Source organism: Nycticebus coucang, chromosome 11 (assembly GCF_027406575.1).
Source record: "Nycticebus coucang isolate mNycCou1 chromosome 11, mNycCou1.pri, whole genome shotgun sequence".
NCBI classification, from domain to species: domain Eukaryota; kingdom Metazoa; phylum Chordata; class Mammalia; order Primates; family Lorisidae; genus Nycticebus; species Nycticebus coucang.
Window position 1 is genome coordinate 43,193,050 of NC_069790.1, and position 21,277 is coordinate 43,214,326.

The 21,277-nt window shown below is 39.6% G+C and overlaps 1 protein-coding gene across 1 annotated transcript in view; it reads right to left on the reverse strand.

Moving 5' to 3' along the window:
- LRRC72 (leucine rich repeat containing 72) overlaps positions 1 to 20,956 on the reverse strand; it is a 77,521-nt gene extending 56,565 nt beyond the window's left edge. Inside the window, exons 1-2 of the mRNA XM_053608693.1 lie at positions 20,937 to 20,956; positions 1,070 to 1,457 (exon numbers count right to left, since the gene is read on the reverse strand). Coding sequence (XP_053464668.1) covers positions 1,070 to 1,457; positions 20,937 to 20,956 — 408 coding nt within the window. The remainder of the gene's footprint in view (positions 1 to 1,069; positions 1,458 to 20,936) is intronic.
- Positions 20,957 to 21,277: the final 321 nt, after the last annotated feature.

The following is a 21,277-nucleotide window of genomic DNA, read 5'->3' on the forward strand; positions in this document are numbered from 1 at the left end:
ACATCTGCCCCCATCTGGGCGGTAGAGGACGTCACTCAGAAAGGCACTGGATTTGGAGGATAGTTTCAGTAAGCTAATAAGAGGAGAAATCCAATTTCACATTAATTGTTTAACATAAAATGAAAATGAAAACAACCCAACACAGAACTGGGATGAAACAGTCGTGGCAGGGGGAGAGTAGCAGCAGCTTCAGCCAACACTCAATGCCTTAGGATCTAGACAGACAGAAAAGAGGTTTAGATATTGTGGGGTTATTACGTTCTAGAAGAATGAGGCCTGCATTAAAATCTGGGGCAAGGCATGATTGCAAGAGGGACTTTACCTAACAGTTGCAATCAGTGTAACCTGGCCTATTGTACCCTCAATGAATCCCCAACAATAAAAAATAAAAATAAAAAAAAAAATCTGGGAAAGAAAATGTCCTCTCTGACGATAAATTCCTACACCTACACGCAGCATACACACGCTGCCAGTCAGGACTTAGTGTGCCTGGCTTTCAGTTCATTACAGAAACTGAATGTTACACAGGTGCCTGGACCCACTTGCGGTCTGGAGCAGAGCCCCTAGTCCTGGGAGCTTTAGTAGGACTGTGTAATCCTAGTAGCTCCAAGTTTTTCCAGACAGGTGGAAGAACTCTAGAAACCCTTGCTTGCTCCTAGGCTGCACAGTTCTGACCCCACCGCAATATTCTTTTAGTCATTATCTTAACCGTTCTCAACTCTGCTTGCGTGGTTCATCAAGAAACCTTTCCTCTTCAAGGGGTTCATTGTACTTCAGGGGGATGATATATCAGGAAGATACATACAAAGACCCCAACATTTAAGGCTGTTCCACTTAATCTCTAAACAACCACAATTTATACACACACACACACTCGTGTGTCACAAGCTGAGTGGAAAGTCCTTTAGTCTGGATATCAAGGGCTGGCCCCAAGCCCTGCCCGAGAGCTCATGGACCCCCAGCCCAGGTGGAGGGTCCGGTGGGGTGCGCCCTTGTTCTCCCACCCGCCTCCTCTCCTCAGACCCGGAGGACACCCACAGCCAGGACAGGCTTCGGGGCAGTGGCCTACCCGGCGACTGTTCTGAAGGGCAGATGGTGCCTTAGGCACGCTCAGGTGTCGGAAGGCGCGGGGAGGAAGGGTCAGGTCCACGGGACATAGGGGTGGTGGCTGGCAGTGATAATCACCCCTGCGGGTGTTACAGACGAGGCTTGGCCAGCGACTCATTGTTCTGTCACCAACAGTTACCGCATTCGGGTCCACTAAAAGCCATTCCAAACTAGGGAAGATTTGAAGCCAAACCCTGACTTCTGTGACGTTGCCGCGTGCGGCCCTGCGCAGCCCCGCGTGGTGCCCAGGACACCCTCGGGTTTCCCTTGCGCGGGGTGATGAGTGGGGAGGCTGCAGCCGGAGGACTCTGAGCTCTGCTCCAGACCCCAAGTGGGCCGAGGCGCTGGACCTACGGCCACACACGGGTCATTTCATTGATTTAAGATCTGAATATCAGAAATTTAGGTTTCTGAAACTTACATGTGTCTCGCCACCCGTGGCCTGACGTTGAGGGTGGGGGTGAAGCGGTGCCTTGCGGTAATTCAGTGGAACTTGATCCAAAAGGGAAAAAATAAGAGTCAGTACTACCAATCTTGTCTTTAACATTTTGATATTTTGTTCCTTGTGGATTTTTTTTTTTTGTATACATTTTGGGTTTTTAAAAATATTGCGTTGAAGTATTTATTTTAAATGCTGAGTTTTTGGTGCCTGCTACTTACGTCTTGCACCAAGGCCAATGCCTCACTTGCCACTCCATAAACCCAGACCCGGGATGGACATGGGAGGGGGGCATATTTAGGCTCCTCAAGATTCCAGGTGCACAGAAAAATGGAAGGAGCCCTGCTGACCTCACTGGCCAAGAACATATTGGTTTAGTAGCTGAGAAATCCTTTCCCTCGCAGAAACTGGTTAAACTGAGCCACTAGGTAGCCAGTCTCTTCCAATTGTGGAATTAATTCATTTATGAAATTGACATTTCCTCTTGCTGTGTTGGAACACTAGCATAAATTATTTTATTGTACTTTGGATTTTATTTATACATTCATTATTTCAGATTATTGTGAGGGTACAAATGCTTAGGTGTAGGTTATAGCGTTTGCCTCTGTTAGGTGAGGTCCCTGTTGTAGTTGTGCCCCTCACCCAGGAAGTGTGCCATGTACCCTTACATTGTGTCCATTATGTGGGAGCACACCAATCCCCCTCTCTTCTCCCTCCTCTTGCCAAACTTGAATTAAACTGAGTTTTTCTCTTGTGGGTCTGTATTAATTTGTCTACTGGCTTCATATTAGTTTTAAATACATTGGATACTTGCTTTCCCATTACTGTGATACTTTACCAAAGAGAATGTTCTCCAACTCTATCCAGGTTAACACAAAAGATGTAAAGTCTCCATCTTTTTTACAGCTGAAAAGAACTCCATGGTATACATCATATACCACAGTTTATTAATCCATTCGTTGGTGTGTGAGTCTTGTTTCCCTCTAGCTTAGGAAACCTGGGAGGCAGGACCCTATTGAGACAGCTCTATCTTCTTCTTCCAGGGCCTAACATACTGCACTTTAAAAAAGTTGATTGCATTGAATGAGTTGGTTTCTTGGCTCCAAGTTTGAACTCGAAGTCTAGGAATCAAACGTAGAATTTTGAAATACATCAGGCTACTTGCATTTTAAAAATTCTGATGTATGGAGTATTAAAAAAATCTCTCAGTGGGGAAATCAAGCATATATTATTTCTGTACTTCGAAAACATACTGGGGGCTGGAGTGGGAGGAAAAGTCCTCCAAGGTATGATGAAGGGAATAGTCATCTGGGAACTGTTGCTTAAGTGGTTTTTAATGCTGAAAATAAAAATCACATGAGAGAAATGGTCCACTGAGAAAGCTATAAAATAACTTATTGGCCTCTTGTCTCCTATTTTTGCTGTTAATATGTGCTACAGCATTTCATATATTTTTCATGAATATGCTGCATGAAAAATGAAAAAGCATAATACTTGCTGAATTTTGTATATCCTACAAATGTGATTTTAGGACCATATGCAAAAGAGTTTTAGAAAGTATCTTACAAAAGTAAACTATTCATCAGTTAATGTCTACTAAAATCACACTTAAAATTTTCATACTGTATTTTTTAAACTTTTTGGCTTATACTAATTAAAAAGCGAATGATTAAAAAAAAAAACTATTTTCAGGAAATAGGAAAGGAATCCAGAATTGATTTATTATAAGGTCTTAATGGGCTCCTTCTTCAAGAAACAGTTACAATTTAACTGATTATGAGGGCTAAAATAAAGCAAATTTAATTATGGGATGTGAAAGGTGGAGGTTAATAAAGACACTTTTTGAATAAAGGATCCTTTTTAAACACCCTCATGTTGGTGGCCTAAAAAATTTTTACAAAAGAAGTATCCCTAGCAGAATGAGCAGAGAAAAATTCATCTTCCATGGTTTGGGATTATAGCCTGAGGAATTCAGTCTGAAATTTAAAAAATTCATGTAAAATGTTCATTCCTCTTCACAATCAATCTTGTTTGAATATAAAAATAAAGTGGTTTCCCTACTTCTCCTCAAATCTTTTTGTAATATTTACATTGAAGCAAGACACCCTGTGTTTATCCTGTGGCTTTACCTCCCTGGCTAGTTGCCATTGCCTGCAGGGATATGCATACCCTAGTTTGAGAGCTCTACCCTATCATGTATGTAGGTTTGGCTAAGAAGAAAGAGCCTTGTGCTCCAAGTCAGGGCATGTGGGGCTTAGTCTCAGCTCTGACATTAACTAGATGTTGGCCACCTTCAAATCACTCACTGTCTCTGGGTCTCAGTTTCTTCAACAGTAAAATGAAGTTGGAAGTTTAGCTCAAAAAATGTATTGTTTAATTAACCCTCTCCCCGTTGTTTGCAGAATAGAAGAGTATTGTTGAGATGCCGACATATAATAGTTTTTAAAGAACAATTTTTTAGTGAAAAATGTGTAAGAAAAAGTTATGCATGTAATGGATATCATTAAAGCTTTATAACTTAAAACATTTTTCTTTCTAATTTTATCTTAAATAATTCCAGTGATCAATCTGGATGTTAGTTTTCTAAGTGGATGAAAAAATATTTATTAGATAAAATGATCATTATCACCCATTTAATACAGTGTAAAATGAGCATAGAATGAGTAATAATATATCAGCCACAATAAGTACATATTCTTATACCATAAGTGTAAAAGATAAATCTATTTGATGACCGGAGTATCAACATTTTTACTGTTTTATGGTAAAATAACATTTAATTATTGTCAAAATAACAATTAATTGATAGCTATAGTTTTTTGTTCGTAGAAAATGAAAATGATAGAGGAACGCGAGGGGATAACTTTCCACCGAATCTCTCATGTGACTGTACATAAGCAGAGGTTCAGGACTGTATTTTTCAGTGATATTTGTATAGCAAACAGCCTTGGAAGATAGTGTCTCCCTTCAGAGTGAAAGGTATGTGTTTTTTTTATTTTTGTTTTTGTTTTTTATGGGGCAGCATAATAAAGGTAATGTTATGTATCCCTCTTGTATAATAAAGGCAAGGCCAGGAAGCCTTAATGCCTAGCATAAAAGATTTGGGTTCTAAGAGCTGAGCTTAGATTTTATGTGTTAAGATAAAACTATTCTGGAGAAATAAGAATCATAGAAACAGAACTTATGAAAAATAGTTGAATATGAGCACTTATTTCTATAATCCTAATTTTAGACAAATCCTAATTAAGTTTTCACTTAATAACTGCTGATATTTTCAAATTTCAAATATAGATTTATTTGTGGACAGAGAGAAATAAAAATTAGAAGAATTCTTGAATAACTTTTCTTTCAATGTATTAATTAATTTAAAAAGAGCGAATCTTTGATGGTATGAAAGGCCCTATGGGGTCTATGTTAAATGACCTAGAGAAAAGCTACAAAATTAGCCCAATTCTATATATTATAATTTGTACTGTTAATTTTTTTTTCTGTTGTACTGAATAAATTAAGACAGTCAAAAAAAGAAAAAAAAAAAGATTTGGGTTCCCTACCTCTCAGGTTTCCTCTTCTGAAACCAACTCGCTGTATCTGCCCTATCACCTGGCCTATTTCATATTGCCCTCTGGGAATTGTGAGCAGGACAATTGATGGCATACTGATATTCTGTCAATGCTATTACTTTGAGTAATAAACTCTCCTTTGTCTCTGACCCAGAAGTTTCATCTTTGCCAGTGTCTAAGAAACTATGGTAGGGTAACTTTTGAGTCTGTATGCATACTTTTTTTTTTTAATGGGATTAAACTATATAATTTGTTCTTTAGACTTCCATTTTCTTTTTACCATCTCATAAACCTTCCTTTCAAGTCAGTAGAGTTAGAATGAATTGTTGCATTATGTTCCATTGTAATATACCTTATAGTTTATTTAGTCACTATTCCATCGATGGACATTTATTGTCCACTTTTTATTGTATTCCAATGTTGTAATAAATATCTTTGTGCATCTGGGTTAGTATTTCAATAGATAAAATTTCTTGATGAGATCATTGGATTACACATGTTGGTGTTTCTTTCTCTCTAGAGCAGTGGTTCTCAACCTTGCCAATGCTGAGGCCCTTCAATACAGTTCCTGTGGGTTGTGACCCACAGGTTGAGAACCGCTGCTCTAGGGTGATATCTATTTTGTTAAAGTTTGCCAACTTAACTATAGAAAACTTTACCTAAACATTTTAGTTCGTATTTATTTAGTGAAGTGGAATATCTTTTCAAAAGTCTATTGATCAATGTACTTTTTTCTGTGAATTGTCTTTTCATGTTCACTGCTTAACTTTTAACATCCAAATGCCAGCAACTGAAACCCTGCAAGCTGGGTGTGTAAAGATTTCCCCTACACCTTGAAGTCAGCAATAGGCAGCCTCAGCCATCTTGCAGCATCCTTCAAAAGTGTCTTCCTTTTCTCTCTCTTCCTGGCTAATACCTGCTGCCCTTCAGACTACTGAAGTAACCTGCATTTCAGTTATCTCCAAAATGCCTTTTGCTGCTCTCCAGGGTCCAGGCTTAGGATGCTATCACCTGATGCTCTAAGCATCAACATTTTTTGAGTTATCAGAATGGTGGTAGGTTCTGAGCTGACAGGGAAACACAGGACTCGCCCTAATCCCATGACATGCTTTGTCATCAGCGTTCTGAAGGAACTCTCCCCACAAGTGGTGTTTCTTTCTTAAACTCTCTCAGAAAAGCAGCCATTTCTGCTTCCTTCTTACACACCGTATTTCTTCTCAGAATTCACACATAATCTTCCAAATACCTAGCTGTATAAGAATAGGAAATAGGGGCGGCGCCTGTGGCTCAGTGAGTAGGGCGCCGGCCCCATATGCCGAGGGTGGCGGGTTCAAACCCGGCCGCGGCCAAACTGCAACAACAACAACAAAAAAAATAGCCGGGCGTTGTGGCGGGTGCCTGTAGTCCCAGCTGCTTGGGAGGCTGAGGCAAGAGAATCACGTAAGCCCAAGAGTTAGAGGTTGCTGTGAGCTGTGTGACGCCACGGCACTCTACCAAGGGCGGTACAGTGAGACTCTGTCTCTAAAAAAAAAAAAAAAAAAAAAAAAAAAGAATAGGAAATAGATCATATTTGGAAACATTCCTTTGCTCTCTGGGAAAGCTGGAAGTCTCTAGGAAGAACTAGAACTTGACAATAATAATAATAATTAAAAATTCCAAGCCTATGGCAGCTTCAGTGAGATTTTACTTTTTCTCCAAAAAATGAGTCCCCATGTCTACCCCATGTTTAAACTCTGTCTATGCCCTAAACAGCCACCCTTTACATATCTCTTGGGTCTAGGGGAACACATGCCCTTTATTTCAAGGTCCTGGTAAAGAGTGTGAAAAAGATGATCAGGCAAGAACTCCAGGTGGTTATAGCCTCTTGTCCCATAGTGGTGGGGGTTCCCCAAGGAGGGCTGGAGCAGAGCCTTCTAAATCATTAAGCCAAGGACAGAAGCCCCTAGCTTGAAATCAGAGATGGCACATGGTGGAAAAGTAATACAACTTACAAAAAAAATTAACTTTCATTATAGGTTTTCAATCCTGTCATTACTGAAATTACTAACCCTTTTCTCACTTTGCTCAATTTAGACTTGGTAAGAATTATTGACAGAGAGGAGTTTATCCTAGACTATCAGAGAAGTCTTGTTAATGGTAGCAACAATGCTGCATCTTACCACATATGATACATCAGGCATTTGAAACATAAATACTCTTTTCTGTAAATATTGATACACATGTATTTATATGTTATGAGCACACATATGCCTATGTGTATGTGTACATAAACATACATGTTCATATTCATGTACATGCACACATATTCACAGACGCACTATGCAGGTAACCTTGAACATGCTCCCAGTGATCCCTGCTTTCTGGTTTTCATGTCCTTGCATGAGCCCCTTTCCTTGGATCTGGGATGGATTTATGGACTCACTTCTAATGAATAGAATACAAAGGATGGGATATCACTTCTGCGATCTACTTACAAAAGGACTATGATTTCTGTCTTGAGCACCTTCTCTCTTGCTCTTTAGGCCATTTTAAGGGAAACCAGCTGCCACATTTGTGAGCTGATCTGTAGGGGCCCATGTGGGCAAGGTATGGATGTCTCTGGGCACTAAAGGTGGAACTCAACTCTAACAAAAACGCTCGACCCCACCCAAAGGCATGGAAATTAAACAATCTTCTGTTGAATAACAGATGGGTGCAGGAAGAAATAAAACAGGAAATCATTAACTTCCTTGAGCATAACAACAATGAAGACACAAGCTACCAAAACGTGTGGGATATTGCAAAAGCAGTTTTGAGAGGAAAATTTATCGCTTTAGATGCCTACATTCGAAAAACAGAAAGAGAGCACATCAACAATCTCACAAGCCATCTTATGGAATTGGAAAAAGAAGAACAATCGAAGCCTAAACTCAGTAGAAGAAAAGAAATATCCAAAATCAAATCAGAGATCAATGAAATTGAAAACAAAAGAATCATTCAGAAAATTAATGAATCAAGGAGTTGGTTTTTTGAAAAAATAAATAAAATAGATAAACCATTGGCCAGACTAATAAGAAATAGAAAAGTGGGAGGCGGAGCAAGATGGCAGCCGAGTAACAGCTTCCTTGCATCTGGGCACCGTGAGTCTGGGGAGATAGGACTCCAGGCATCTCTGGCTGGTGGGAACTGCCTATCATCACTCCTATGAAAATACAGGGAGTCAGCGAGAGACTTCTGGACCCCAAGAGGAGGAATAAAACAGTGGAAAGCCGGCAAGTGGTCGCGTGTGTTCAATCCGTCTAAACCCGCCCACAACTGTAAGTTGAGTAGCAGCGAGACTGCAAACCAGAAAGGCCTTACCTGTGAACTGTTTTGATGTCCTTGGACTTGGCACTGAGTTGAACTGCCTTGGGGAAGGCCTGAGCGGGAGTGCGGAGAACTTTGGCCGTTGTCTAGGGCCCCAGTCTGAGCCGCTGAGCCAGACGGAGCTGATAGTGTTTGGCGGTGGGTCACACGGATCCATTGTCAGTGATCTGCCCCGGCAAGCTCCGCCCTCAGGGTCGCAGAGCTAGAAACGGGTGGGAGCTGGTAACCCAGCAACCAAGTAGCCTAAGGGTGGGGTCTGAGCCGCCTTGCAGCCCTAACCCTCAGGGGCAGAGTGAGATCGCTTTTGGCACACTGAGTAAGTGCATAGCCACTTCAGCAGCGATTCCAGCGAGAAAGCTGGGAAAGCTTCTGCTCAGCAAGTTTACAAGTTCAAAGTGCCTTTTAAGTAGGCTGAAGAGAGATTTAGGGTGTCTACCTGCTGGGGTTTGAGAAATCAGCAGCCTCCAGTCGTATCAGAACTGTGACTAACATCTCATACCCCAGAAGACCACGTGTTGCCCAGACAATATTCAATAACATATACAAACTGCTTTGTTTTTGGTTGTGTATTTTTTTCTTCTTTTTTTTTTTGGTTTGGTTGTTTTTTTTTGTTTGTTTATTTTGACGTTGCTGATGTTCTTTTGTTTTTTTAATTTCAATCTTTTCCACACAGATCCCTTTTTCTTTCTCAATTTTCCTAGTTTAATTATAATTTCCCATTGCTGCCTTTTTTAATAACTTCACCTTCATTTTTGCTAGTGTTTCTACCGATATAATTTGGTTTTTCACCCAATTTTATCCCCGTAAAGTTTTCTGTTTGCTTCTTTTGGTTTGATTTATAGCATTTTTGTCTTTCCTCTCTACTTGGTGGAGGTGGGGTACTGTGTCTGATCAGGTTAGCAAAGAGCTGCTGACCTCAAGGGAACCACGCAACTGGGCACCCCCAGAAGGTGGGGTTTTTTAAGGTTGTGTCAAAGTACCCTATTGTACACCTATATTGCCCTGTCTCCCTCTTTCTGTGCCTCTCTTCTTTTTGTCAATATTCCTTATACCCACCCCCTCTCCTTTCTCTATCTTTCTTTTTTTCTTATCACTCGGTCCTCCTTTCTTTCATCCCCTTTTTTTGCTCTTCAACGTTCTCACCCTTCTGGTCCTATAACCCTTAGTCCACAGGCACAAGAACTTAAAGAGCAAGAGGAAGTGAAAGGAAAATTAGGGCAAGGAAACAGATAAAAGAAATCACTCATGAGGAAGAATCAGCAGAAAACTCCAGGCAACATGAAGAACCAGTCTAGAACAACCCCACCAAGGGACCATGAGGTAGCTACTGCAGATGATTCCACCAGTATAGAAATGTTAGGAATGACAGAAAGGGAATTTAGAATACACATGTTGAAAACAATGAAAGAAATGATGGAAACAATGAAGGAAATTGCTAATAAAGTGGAAAATAACCAAAAGGAAATCCAAAAACAGAATCAAATAAGAGATGAACGATATGAAGAATATAAAAAGGATATAGCAGACCTGAAGGAACTGAAACAGTCAATTAGGGAACTTAAAGATACAATGGAAAGTATCAGCAACAGGTTAGACCATGCAGAAGAAAGAATTTCAGAGGTAGAAGACAAAGTTCTTGAGATAACTCAGACAGTAAAAGAGGCAGAAAAGAAGAGAGAGAAAGCAGAACGTTCACTGTCAGAATTATGGGACTTTATGAAGCGTTCCAACATACGAGTTATAGGAATTCCAGAAGGGGAAGAAGAATGCCCCAGAGGAATGGAAGCCATACTAGAGAATATTATAAAAGAAAATTTCCCAAACATCACCAAGGAGTCTGACACACGGCTTTCAGAGGGACATCGGACCCCAGGTCGCCTCAACTCTAACCGAGCTTCTCCAAGACACATTGTGATGAACCTGTCCAAAGTCAAGACAAAAGAAAAGATTCTGCAAGCTGCCAGGAGTAAGCGCCAGTTGACCTACAGGGGCAAATCCATCAGAGTTACCGCAGACTTCTCTAATGAAACTTTCCAAGCAAGAAGACAATGGTCATCTACCTTTAATCTACTTAAACAGAACAATTTTCAGCCCAGAATTCTGTACCCTGCTAAGCTAAGCTTCAGAATTGACGGAGAAATCAAATCATTTACGGATATACAAACATTGAGGAAATTTGCCACAACAAGACCAGCTCTACAGGAAATACTTCAACCTGTTCTGCACACTGACCACCACAATGGATCAGCAGCAAAGTAAGAACTCAGAAATCAAAGGACAAAACCTAACCTCCACACTGATGCAAAAGATAAGATTAAACAATGGACTCTCACCAAATAAGACGAATAGAATACTACCACACTTATCAATTATCTCAATAAATGTTAATGGCTTGAATTCCCCACTGAAGAGACATAGATTGGCTGACTGGATTAAAAAACACAAGCCATCCATTTGCTGTCTGCAAGAAACACACCTGGCCTCAAAAGACAAATTAAAGCTCCGAGTCAAGGGTTGGAAGACAATTTTTCAGGCAAACGGAATTCAGAAGAAAAGAGGAGTTGCAATCTTATTTTCAGATACATGTGGATTTAAAGCAACTAAAGTCAAAAAAGACAAAGATGGTCACTTTATATTGGTCAAGGGAAAACTACAACAAGAAGACATTTCAATTCTAAATATTTATGCACCCAATTTAAATGCTCCCAGATTCCTGAAGCAGACCTTACTCAGTCTGAGCAATATGATATCTGATAATACCATCATAACAGGGGACTTTAACACACCTCTTACAGAGCTGGACAGATCCTCTAAACAGAAATTAAACAAAGATGTAAGAGATTTAAATGAGACCCTAGAACAACTATGCTTGATAGATGCATATAGAACACTCCACCCCAAAGATAAAGAATATACATTCTTCTCATCACCCCATGGAACATTCTCCAAAATTGATCATATCCTGGGACACAAAACAAATATCAACAGAATCAGAAGAATTGAAATTTTACCTTGTATCTTTTCAGACCATAAGGCACTAAAGGTGGAACTCAACTCTAACAAAAATGCTCAAGCCCACCCAAAGGCATGGAAATTAAACAATCTTCTGTTGAATAACAGATGGGTGAAGGAAGAAATAAAACAGGAAATCATTAACTTCCTTGAGCATAACAACAATGAAGACACAAGCTACCAAAACCTGTGGGATACTGCAAAAGCAGTTTTGAGAGGAAAATTCATCGCTTTAGATGCCTACATTCGAAAAACAGAAAGAGAGCACATCAACAATCTCACAAGAGATCTTATGGAATTGGAAAAAGAAGAACAATCTAAGCCTAAACTCAGTAGAAGAAAAGAAATATCCAAAATCAAATCAGAGATCAATGAAATTGAAAACAAAAGAATCATTCAGAAAATTAATGAAACAAGGAGTTGGTTTTTTGAAAAAATAAATAAAATAGATAAACCATTAGCCAGACTTACTAGAAATAGAAAAGTAAAATCTCTAATAACCTCAATCAGAAACGATAAAGGGGAAATAACAACTGATCCCACAGAGATACAAGAGATCATCTCTGAATACTACCAGAAACTCTATGCCCAGAAATTTGACAATGTGAAGGAAATGGATCAATATTTGGAATCACACCCTCTCCCTAGACTTAGCCAGGAAGAAATAGACCTCCTGAACAGACCAATTTCAAGCACTGAGATCAAAGAAACAATAAAAAAGCTTCCAACTAAAAAATGCCCTGGTCCAGATGGCTTCACTCCAGAATTCTATCAAACCTTCAAGGAAGAGCTTATTCCTGTACTGCAGAAATTATTCCAAAAAACTGAGGAAGAAGGAATCTTCCCCAACACATTCTATGAAGCAAACATCACCCTGATACCAAAACCAGGAAAAGACCCAAACAAAAAGGAGAATTTCAGACCAATCTCACTCATGAACATAGACGCAAAAATTCTCAACAAAATCCTAGCCAATAGATTACAGCTTATCATCAAAAAAGTCATTCATCATGATCAAGTAGGCTTCATCCCAGGGATGCAAGGCTGGTTTAACATACGCAAGTCTATAAACGTTATCCACCATATTAACAGAGGCAAAAATAAAGATCACATGATCCTCTCAATAGATGCAGAAAAAGCATTTGATAAAATCCAGCATCCTTTTCTAATTAGAACTCTGAAGAGTATAGGCATAGGTGGCACATTTCTAAAACTGATTGAAGCTATCTATGACAAACCCACAGCCAATATTTTACTGAATGGAGTAAAACTGAAAGCTTTTCCTCTTAGAACTGGAACCAGACAAGGTTGTCCTCTGTCACCTTTACTATTCAACGTAGTGCTGGAAGTTCTAGCCAATACAATTAGGCAAGACAAGGAAATAAAGGGAATCCAAATGGGAGCAGAGGAGGTCAAACTCTCCCTCTTTGCTGACGACATGATCTTATACTTAGAGAACCCCAAAGACTCAACCACAAGACTCCTAGAAGTCATCAAAAAATACAGTAATGTTTCAGGATATAAAATCAATGTCCACAAGTCAGTAGCCTTTGTATACACCAATAACAGTCAAGATGAGAAGCTAATTAAGGACACAACTCCCTTCACCATAGTTTCAAAGAAAATGAAATACCTAGGAATATACCTAACGAAGGAGGTGAAGGACCTCTATAAAGAAAACTATGAAATCCTTAGAAAGGAAATAGCAGAGGATATTAACAAATGGAAGAACATACCATGCTCATGGATGGGAAGAATCAACATTGTTAAAATGTCTATACTTCCCAAAGCTATCTACCTATTCAATGCCATTCCTATCAAAGTACCTACATCGTACTTTCAAGATTTGGAAAAAATGATTCTGCGTTTTGTATGGAACCGGAAAAAACCCCGTATAGCTAAGGCAGTTCTTAGTAACAAAAATAAAGCTGGGGGCGTCAGCATACCAGATTTTAGTCTGTACTACAAAGCCATAGTGCTCAAGACAGCATGGTACTGGCACAAAAACAGAGACATAGACACTTGGAATCGAATTGAACACCAAGAAATGAAACTAACATCTTACAACCACCTAATCTTTGATAAACCAAACAAGAACTTACCTTGGGGGAAAGACTCCCTATTCAATAAATGGTGTTGGGAGAACTGGATGTCTACATGTAAAAGACTGAAACTGGACCCACACCTTTCCCCACTCACAAAAATTGATTCAAAATGGATAAAGGACTTAAATTTAAGGCATGAAACAATAAAAATCCTCAAAGAAAGCATAGGAAAAACACTGGAAGATATTGGCCTGGGGGAAGACTTCATGAAGAAGACTGCCATGGCAATTGCAACAACATCAAAAATAAACAAATGGGACTTCATTAAACTGAAAAGCTTCTGTACAGCTAAGGAGACAATAACCAAAGCAAAGAGACAACCTACACAATGGGAAAGGATATTTGCATATTTTCAATCAGACAAAAGCTTGATAACCAGGATCTATAGAGAACTCAAATTAATCCACATGAAAAAAGCCAACAATCCCTTATATCAATGGGCAAGAGACATGAATAGAACTTTCTCTAAAGATGACAGACGAATGGCTAACAAACATATGAAAAAATGTTCATCATCTCTATATATTAGAGAAATGCAAATCAAAACAACCCTCAGATATCATCTAACCCCAGTGAGAATGGCCCACATCACAAAATCTCAAAACTGCAGATGCTGGCGTGGATGTGGAGAGAAGGGAACACTTTTACACTGCTGGTGGGACTGCAAACTAGTACAACCTTTCTGGAAGGAAGTATGGAGAAACCTCAAAGCACTCAACCTAGACCTCCCATTCGATCCTGCAATCCCATTACTGGGCATCTACCCAGAAGGAAAAAAATCCTTTTATCATAAGGACACTTGTACTAGACTGTTTATGGCAGCTCAATTTACCATTGCCAAAATGTGGAAACAGCCTAAATGCCCACCAACCCAGGAATGGATTAACAAGCTGTGGTATATGTATACCATGGAATACTATTCAGCTATTAAAAAAAATGGAGACTTTACATCCTTCGTATTAACCTGGATGGAAGTGGAAGACATTATTCTTAGTAAAGCATCACAAGAATGGAGAAGCATGAATCCTATGTACTCAATCTTGATATGAGGACAATTAATGACAATTAAGTTTATGGGGGGGGAAGCAGAAAGAGGGATGGAGGGAGGAGGGTGGGGCCTTAGTGTGTGTCACACTTTATGGGGGCAAGACATGATTGCAAGAGGGACTTTACCTAACAATTGCAATCAGTGTAACTGGCTTATTGTACCCTCAATGAATCCCCAACAATAAAAAAAAAAAAAAAAAAAAAAAAAAAGAAATAGAAAAGTAAAATCTCTAGTAACCTCAATCAGAAATGATAAAGGGGAAATAACAACTGATCCCACAGAGATACAAGAGATCATCTCTGAATACTACCAGAAACTCTATGCCCAGAAATTTGACAATGTGAAGGAAATGGATCAATATTTGGAATCACACCCTCCCCCTAGACTTAGCCAGGAAGAAATAGACCTCCTGAACAGACCAATTTCAAGCACTGAGATCAAAGAAACAAGAAAAAATCTTCTGCCGGTGCCTGTGGCTCAGTCAGTATGGCGCCAGCCCCATATACTGAGGGTGGCAGGTTCAAAAAGCCCCGGCTGAACTGCAACCAAAAAATAGCTGGGCATTGTGGCGGGTGCCTGTACTCCCAGCTACTCGGGAGGCTGAGGCAAGAGAATCGCTTAAGCCCAGGAGTTGGAGGTTGCTGTGAGCTGTGTGATGCCATGGCACTCTACCAAGGGCCATAAAGTGAGACTCTGCATCTAAAAAAAAAAAAAGAAATCTAAAAAATCTTCCAACCAAAAAATGCCCTGGTCCAGATGGCTTCACACCAGAATTCTATCAAACCTTCAAGGAAGAGCTTATTCCTGTACTGCAGAAATTATTCCAAAAAATTGAGGAAGAAGGAATCTTCCCCAACACATTCTATGAAGCACACATCACCCTGATACCAAAACCAGGAAAAGACCCAAACAAGAAGGAGAATTTCAGACCAATCTCACTCATGAATATAGATACAAAAATTCTCAACAAAATCCTGGCCAATAGATTACAGCTTATCATCAAAAGAGTCATTCATCATGATCAAGTAGGCTTCATCCCAGGGATGCAAGGCTGGTTTAACATACGCAAGTCCATAAATGTTATCCACCATATTAACAGAGGCAAAAATAAAGATCATATGATCCTCTCAATAGATGCAGTAAAAGCATTTGATAAAATCCAGCATCCTTTTCTAATAAGAACACTGAAGAGTACAGGCATAGGTGGCACATTTCTAAAACTGATTGAAGCTATCTATGACAAACCCACAGCTAATATTTTACTGAATGGAGTAAAACTGAAAACTTTTCCTTTTAGAACTAGAACCAGACAAGGTTGTCCTCTGTCACCTTTACTATTCAACATAGTGCTGGAAGTTCTAGCCAATACAATTAGTCAAGACAAGGAAATAAAGGGAATCCAAATGGGAGCAGAGGAGGTCAAACTATCCCTCTTTGCTCATGACATGATCTTATACTTCAATGCCATTCCTATCAAAATACCAACATCGTACTTTCAAGATTTGGAAAAAATGATTCTGCGTTTTGTATGGAACCAGAAAAAAAACCGTATAGCTAAAGCAGTTCTTAGTAATAAAAATAAAGCTGGGGGCATCAGCATACCAGATTTTAGTCTGTACTACAAAGCCATAGTGCTCAAGACAGCATGGTACTGGCACAAAAACAGAGACATAGACACTTGGAATCGAATTGAAAACCAAGAAATGAAACTAACATCTTACAACCACCTAATCTTTGATAAACCAAACAAGAACATACCTTGGGGGAAAAACTCCCTATTCAATAAATGGTGTTGGGAGAACTGGATGTCTACATGTAAAAGACTGAAACTGGACCCACACTTTTCCCCATTCACAAAAATTGATTCAAGATGGATAAAGGACTTAAATTTAAGGCATGAAACAATAAAAATACTCCAAGAAAGCATAGGAAAAACACTGGAAGATAATGGCCTGGGGAAAAGACTTCATGAAGAAGACTGCCATGGTAATTGCAACAACAACAAAAATAAACAAATGGGACTTCATTAAACTGAAAAGCTTCTGTACATCTAAGGAGACAACAACCAAAGCAGAGACAACCTACACAATGGGAAAGGATATTTGCATATTTTCAATCAGACAAAAGCTTGCTAACTAGGATCTATAGAGAACTCAAATTAATCCACATGAAAAAAGCCAACAATCCCTTATATCAATGGGCAAGAGACATGAATAGAACCTTCTCTAAAGATGACAGACGAATGGCTAACAAACACATGAAAAAATGTTCATCATCTCTATATATTAGAGAAATGCAAATCAAAACAAACCTGAGATATCATCTAACCTCAGTGAGAATGGCCCAAATCACAAAATCTCAAAACTGCAGATGCTGGCATGGATGTGGAGAGAAGGGAACACTTTTACACTGCTGGTGGGACTGCAAACTAGTATAACCTTTCTGGAAGGAAGTATGGAGAAACCTCAAAGCACTCAAGCTAGACCTCCCATTTGATCCTGCAATCCCATTACTGGGCATCTACCCAGAAGGGAAAAAATCCTTTTACCACAAGGACACTTGTACTAGACTGTTTATTGCAGCTCAATTTACAATCGCCAAAATGTGGAAACAGCCTAAATGCCCACCAACCCAGGAATGGATTAACAAGCTGTGGTATATGTATACCATGGAATACTATTCAGCTATTAAAAAAAATGGAGACTTTACATCCTTCGTATTAACCTGGATGGAAGTGGAAGACATTATTCTTAGTAAAGCATCACAAGAATGGAGAAGCATGAATCCTATGTACTCAATTCTGATATGAGGACAATTAATGACAATTAAGGTTTGCGGGGGGAGGAAAAGCAGAAAGAGGGATGGAGGGAAGGGGGTAGGGCCTTGGTGTGTTTCACACTTTATTGGGGCAAGACATGATTGTAAGAGGGACTTTGCCTAACAATTGTAATCAGTGTAACCTGGCTTATTGTACCCTCAATGAGTCCCCAACAATAAAAAAAAAAAAAAGAAAGAAATTTTATTGTCTTTCGATCGCAGTCATCTTTTGAAAGGAGGATGTCCTCCTTTGGGGGCACTGTTTCGTCCCCAATTGTGTGTCTCAGTGACACAGATTAGGACAACCATAACTTACTGTGCTCCTGGCATTGAGTGTGGGTATGCAATCTGAGCCAGTCTAAGAATAATTCCCTTTAGAGTTTTCAAATTGGAACTAGAAATAGTCCAATCCTGTGTTAGGTGTTGTTCTGACATCTGAAACAGAGAAGACCTCGAATGGCCTAACTGCAAGTTCCTCTTCCTATTCTGCTCACTTATTTGATGCTTATCCCTGAGTAGCAAATGCAGTTTCCTGCCAGCCTGCAGAATTATTCAAACAAGGGGGCAACCCACCCTCTTGATACTACAGAGTCTTCTTTCCACAGTCCCTGTTGTTTTTCCCTTGCATAGCTCCTGGTTGCTTGCTCTGCTCCAGAATGCAACCCCTAAGTAGTCCTGTGTGACATGCAAGGTCCTCTCTGTGGAGAGCAGTCCATTAGCCAAACTAGGGAATTTGAGAGGAAACCATAGGAAAAGCAGAATCTCGGGGTGGTTGGAGCCAGGAATTCTAAGACTACCGGTCTCCCTCTCTGTAACTCCCAGTTCTGCCTCTTTCTGTGTTGGCTTTCTATCAGCTCCTTCATGTGGCTGGAAATATGGTCTGGCAGCCCCTAGTTTATAGCACAGTTTGTTTTAATTGCCTTCTCTTCACCCCAGTAGTGAGGGAGAGATGCCTCTGAGTACAGGTGGCTAACAAGCTGTGAGTATAGGCGGCTGTGAGTATGGGTGGCTAACAAGCTGCTGTCAATCTCACCTGTGCAGTGTTGTGCATGTGTTTGGCCAAACCATAGCCTTGGGGTGGGCATCTCTCCCTCACTACTGGGGTGAAGAGAAGGCAATTAAAACAAACTGTGCTATAAACTAGGGGCTGCCAGGCCATATTTCCAGCCATATGAAGGAGCTGATAGAAAGCCAACACTAAAAAGAGGCAGAACGGGGAGTTACAGTGAGGGAGACCGGTGGTCTTAGAATTCCTGGCTCCAACCACCCCAAGATTCTGCTTTTCCTATGGTTTCCTCTCAAATTCCCTAGTTTGACTAATGGACTTTATCCATATAATGAGAGACTTTATTGAAGAGCCAATGCATAATAATGAAGACTACATGACTTGCCTCCCAGCCACAGCTTTTGGCCTAAGGGTAGGCACCTAAACTTAACTGGACCTCACAACCCTAGCCACAGGTACTGCTTAACCACACCAGCCAGGCTAATCAGAATCTTTCCCCACAATCTTTTCATTGTCTTAACATTAAGTTGTTAGAATATGAGCTTAGAAACTGTCATCCATCACGATTCTCCCTACATAGAAAGTGGATCAACTGTGTGGCATTTGAGTCCTTGGTTCTAGTTACCTTCATACCTGCTTTCACTGTAGTTCAGTTAGGCAAGTCAATATACAGCCCTTTTGGTTCAGGCTGATTTGCATTAGATTTTTTCCTACTTTAAATCAAGGGTTACTCCAAGTCAGGTGATGTGGTAAGATTATCTTGTGGGGGTAGTTAATAATATTATGGCATTTTCAAATTCACATGTCATTTCTTTTGTCTACATCCTGTGCACATTGATCCTGATTTTCATTGTCATACTCATCAAGAGCTTGCATCTTTTGACCTCCCTCATCAAATTTCAAGCAAATAGGAAAATTGAAATTATTTCTGGTGAAATTAGGGTTTTTTTTTTTTTTTTACTTTCTGTCCTGAAAAGTTTTTATTAAAATTGTTGGACAGCTGCCAAAAGCTTGAAGTACAGGTGCATTTTGTGCGTTAATTAAAAGTCATAACCCTGTTTGCAGTTTCTATTAGTAACTGGAATGAGTGCTACAAAAGGGCATTTACTAAAAGGAATGTGTTGTGTAATTTAATATATGCTAAACGTAGGTGGTCTAAAAACTATTTTACTGCATTCCTATTTTTACTCACAAACTTTTTACACAGTGTCACTAAAGTGTGAATACCATTAGGCAAAAGGAAGTCAACTAAGATCTTCATATGGCATTATTTTCAATAACCCTTTTCTGTATTTTCTAAGTCAGATTGTATGCTTAGCTAATCCATCTACCTATTGTAATATGAAGTGGTGAAAAAAGTCATGCATCCTGTCTTTGGTGTAACTGCATACATTCCTTTTCAGTTTCCTTTTGTTGACTTTTGTTATATTTTGTAGCATAGCTTTACTAACTAGGATGTCTTTGGGGTGGAGAAAATCCCTCATTTCCGATCTTTGTCATTTACAAATTAATGACTCAAAGTATTACAAGCATACTTCCATAGTTGTCTGTCTTGGTGTGGCTCATGATGAAAATGATTTCCACCATTAACATTATGTTGTTCTCTGACATGATCCCTTGGCATTTTTCTGTTTTCTCTAAAAGTTCAGAAATTGTCTGTTTCTTAGAAATTTGCTAAGCTTGTTATTGGATTGGTAAATTTGACAGTTTCTTTGCTAAGAAATTCTAGCTTCCATACCTTAAATTTTTCTTACCCTACAGCCATTTTTTTCTCCTGCCTCATGTTTTCATATACTATTCTTATTTGAAGAAACTTTTTAACTTCACTTTGTTACTAAGATATAGACTATACCCAAACTGTATAGCTATGGTAATATAACAAGTTCATACTTTGTATTAATCATGAAAATTTAAGAAGATTCATTTAACTGGTAGAGTGACCCTTAGGCTCTTCTCTACAGTTCCATATAAGAGAGAGACCCAAAGGAAAACCATAAGGTCTGTAGCTACTAATGACTTCCTTTTTTTTTTTTTTTCTTGCGTCAGAGCCTTAAGCTGCCACTCTGGGTAGAGTGCTATGGTGTCCTAGCTCACAGCAACCTCCAACTCTTGGCTCAAGCAATCTTCTTTCCTCAGTTTTTCTATTTTTAAGTAGAGATGGGGGTCTCACTTTTGCTCAGGCTGGTCTCAAACTAGTGAGCTTAAGCAGTCCACCTGCCTCAGCTTCCCAGAGTGCTAGAATTACAGGTCTGAGCCACCACACCCAGCCAGCTTCTAATGACCTCTAATGGCTTATAAAGCTCTGGATCCCACATTGTTTTATTTATACCTTATCCTAGCTATTACTCTTAATAACCCAGGATATTAGTCTCTCTAATTTATCATGCACAGAGCCACTAACAGACTCATTGGCAGTCATATGTACTGACTTTGAAGTAAAGATACTGTTATCTGTTAAGATTTTTTTTTTTTTTGTAGAGACAGAGTCTCACTTTACCGCACTTGGTAGTACGCCATGATGTCACATGGCTCACAGCAACCTCCAACTTTTGGGCTTAGGCGATTCTCTTGCCTCAGCCTTCTGAGCAGCTGGGACTACAGGCCCCCACCACAACCCCCGGCTATTTTTTTGTTGTAGTTTGGCCGGGGTCAGGTTTGAACCCACCACCTTCAGTATATAGGGCCGGCGCCCTACTCACTGAGCCACAGGCACCATCATTTAAGATTTTTTTAATTACAATATCAAAATGTCAAGATCTACTTGTTTAAACAGTAAAGAAAAGTGTCTTGTCTGCATTAACAAGAAGTCTCAACGAAGAGCAGTTTTAGGTTCCATAC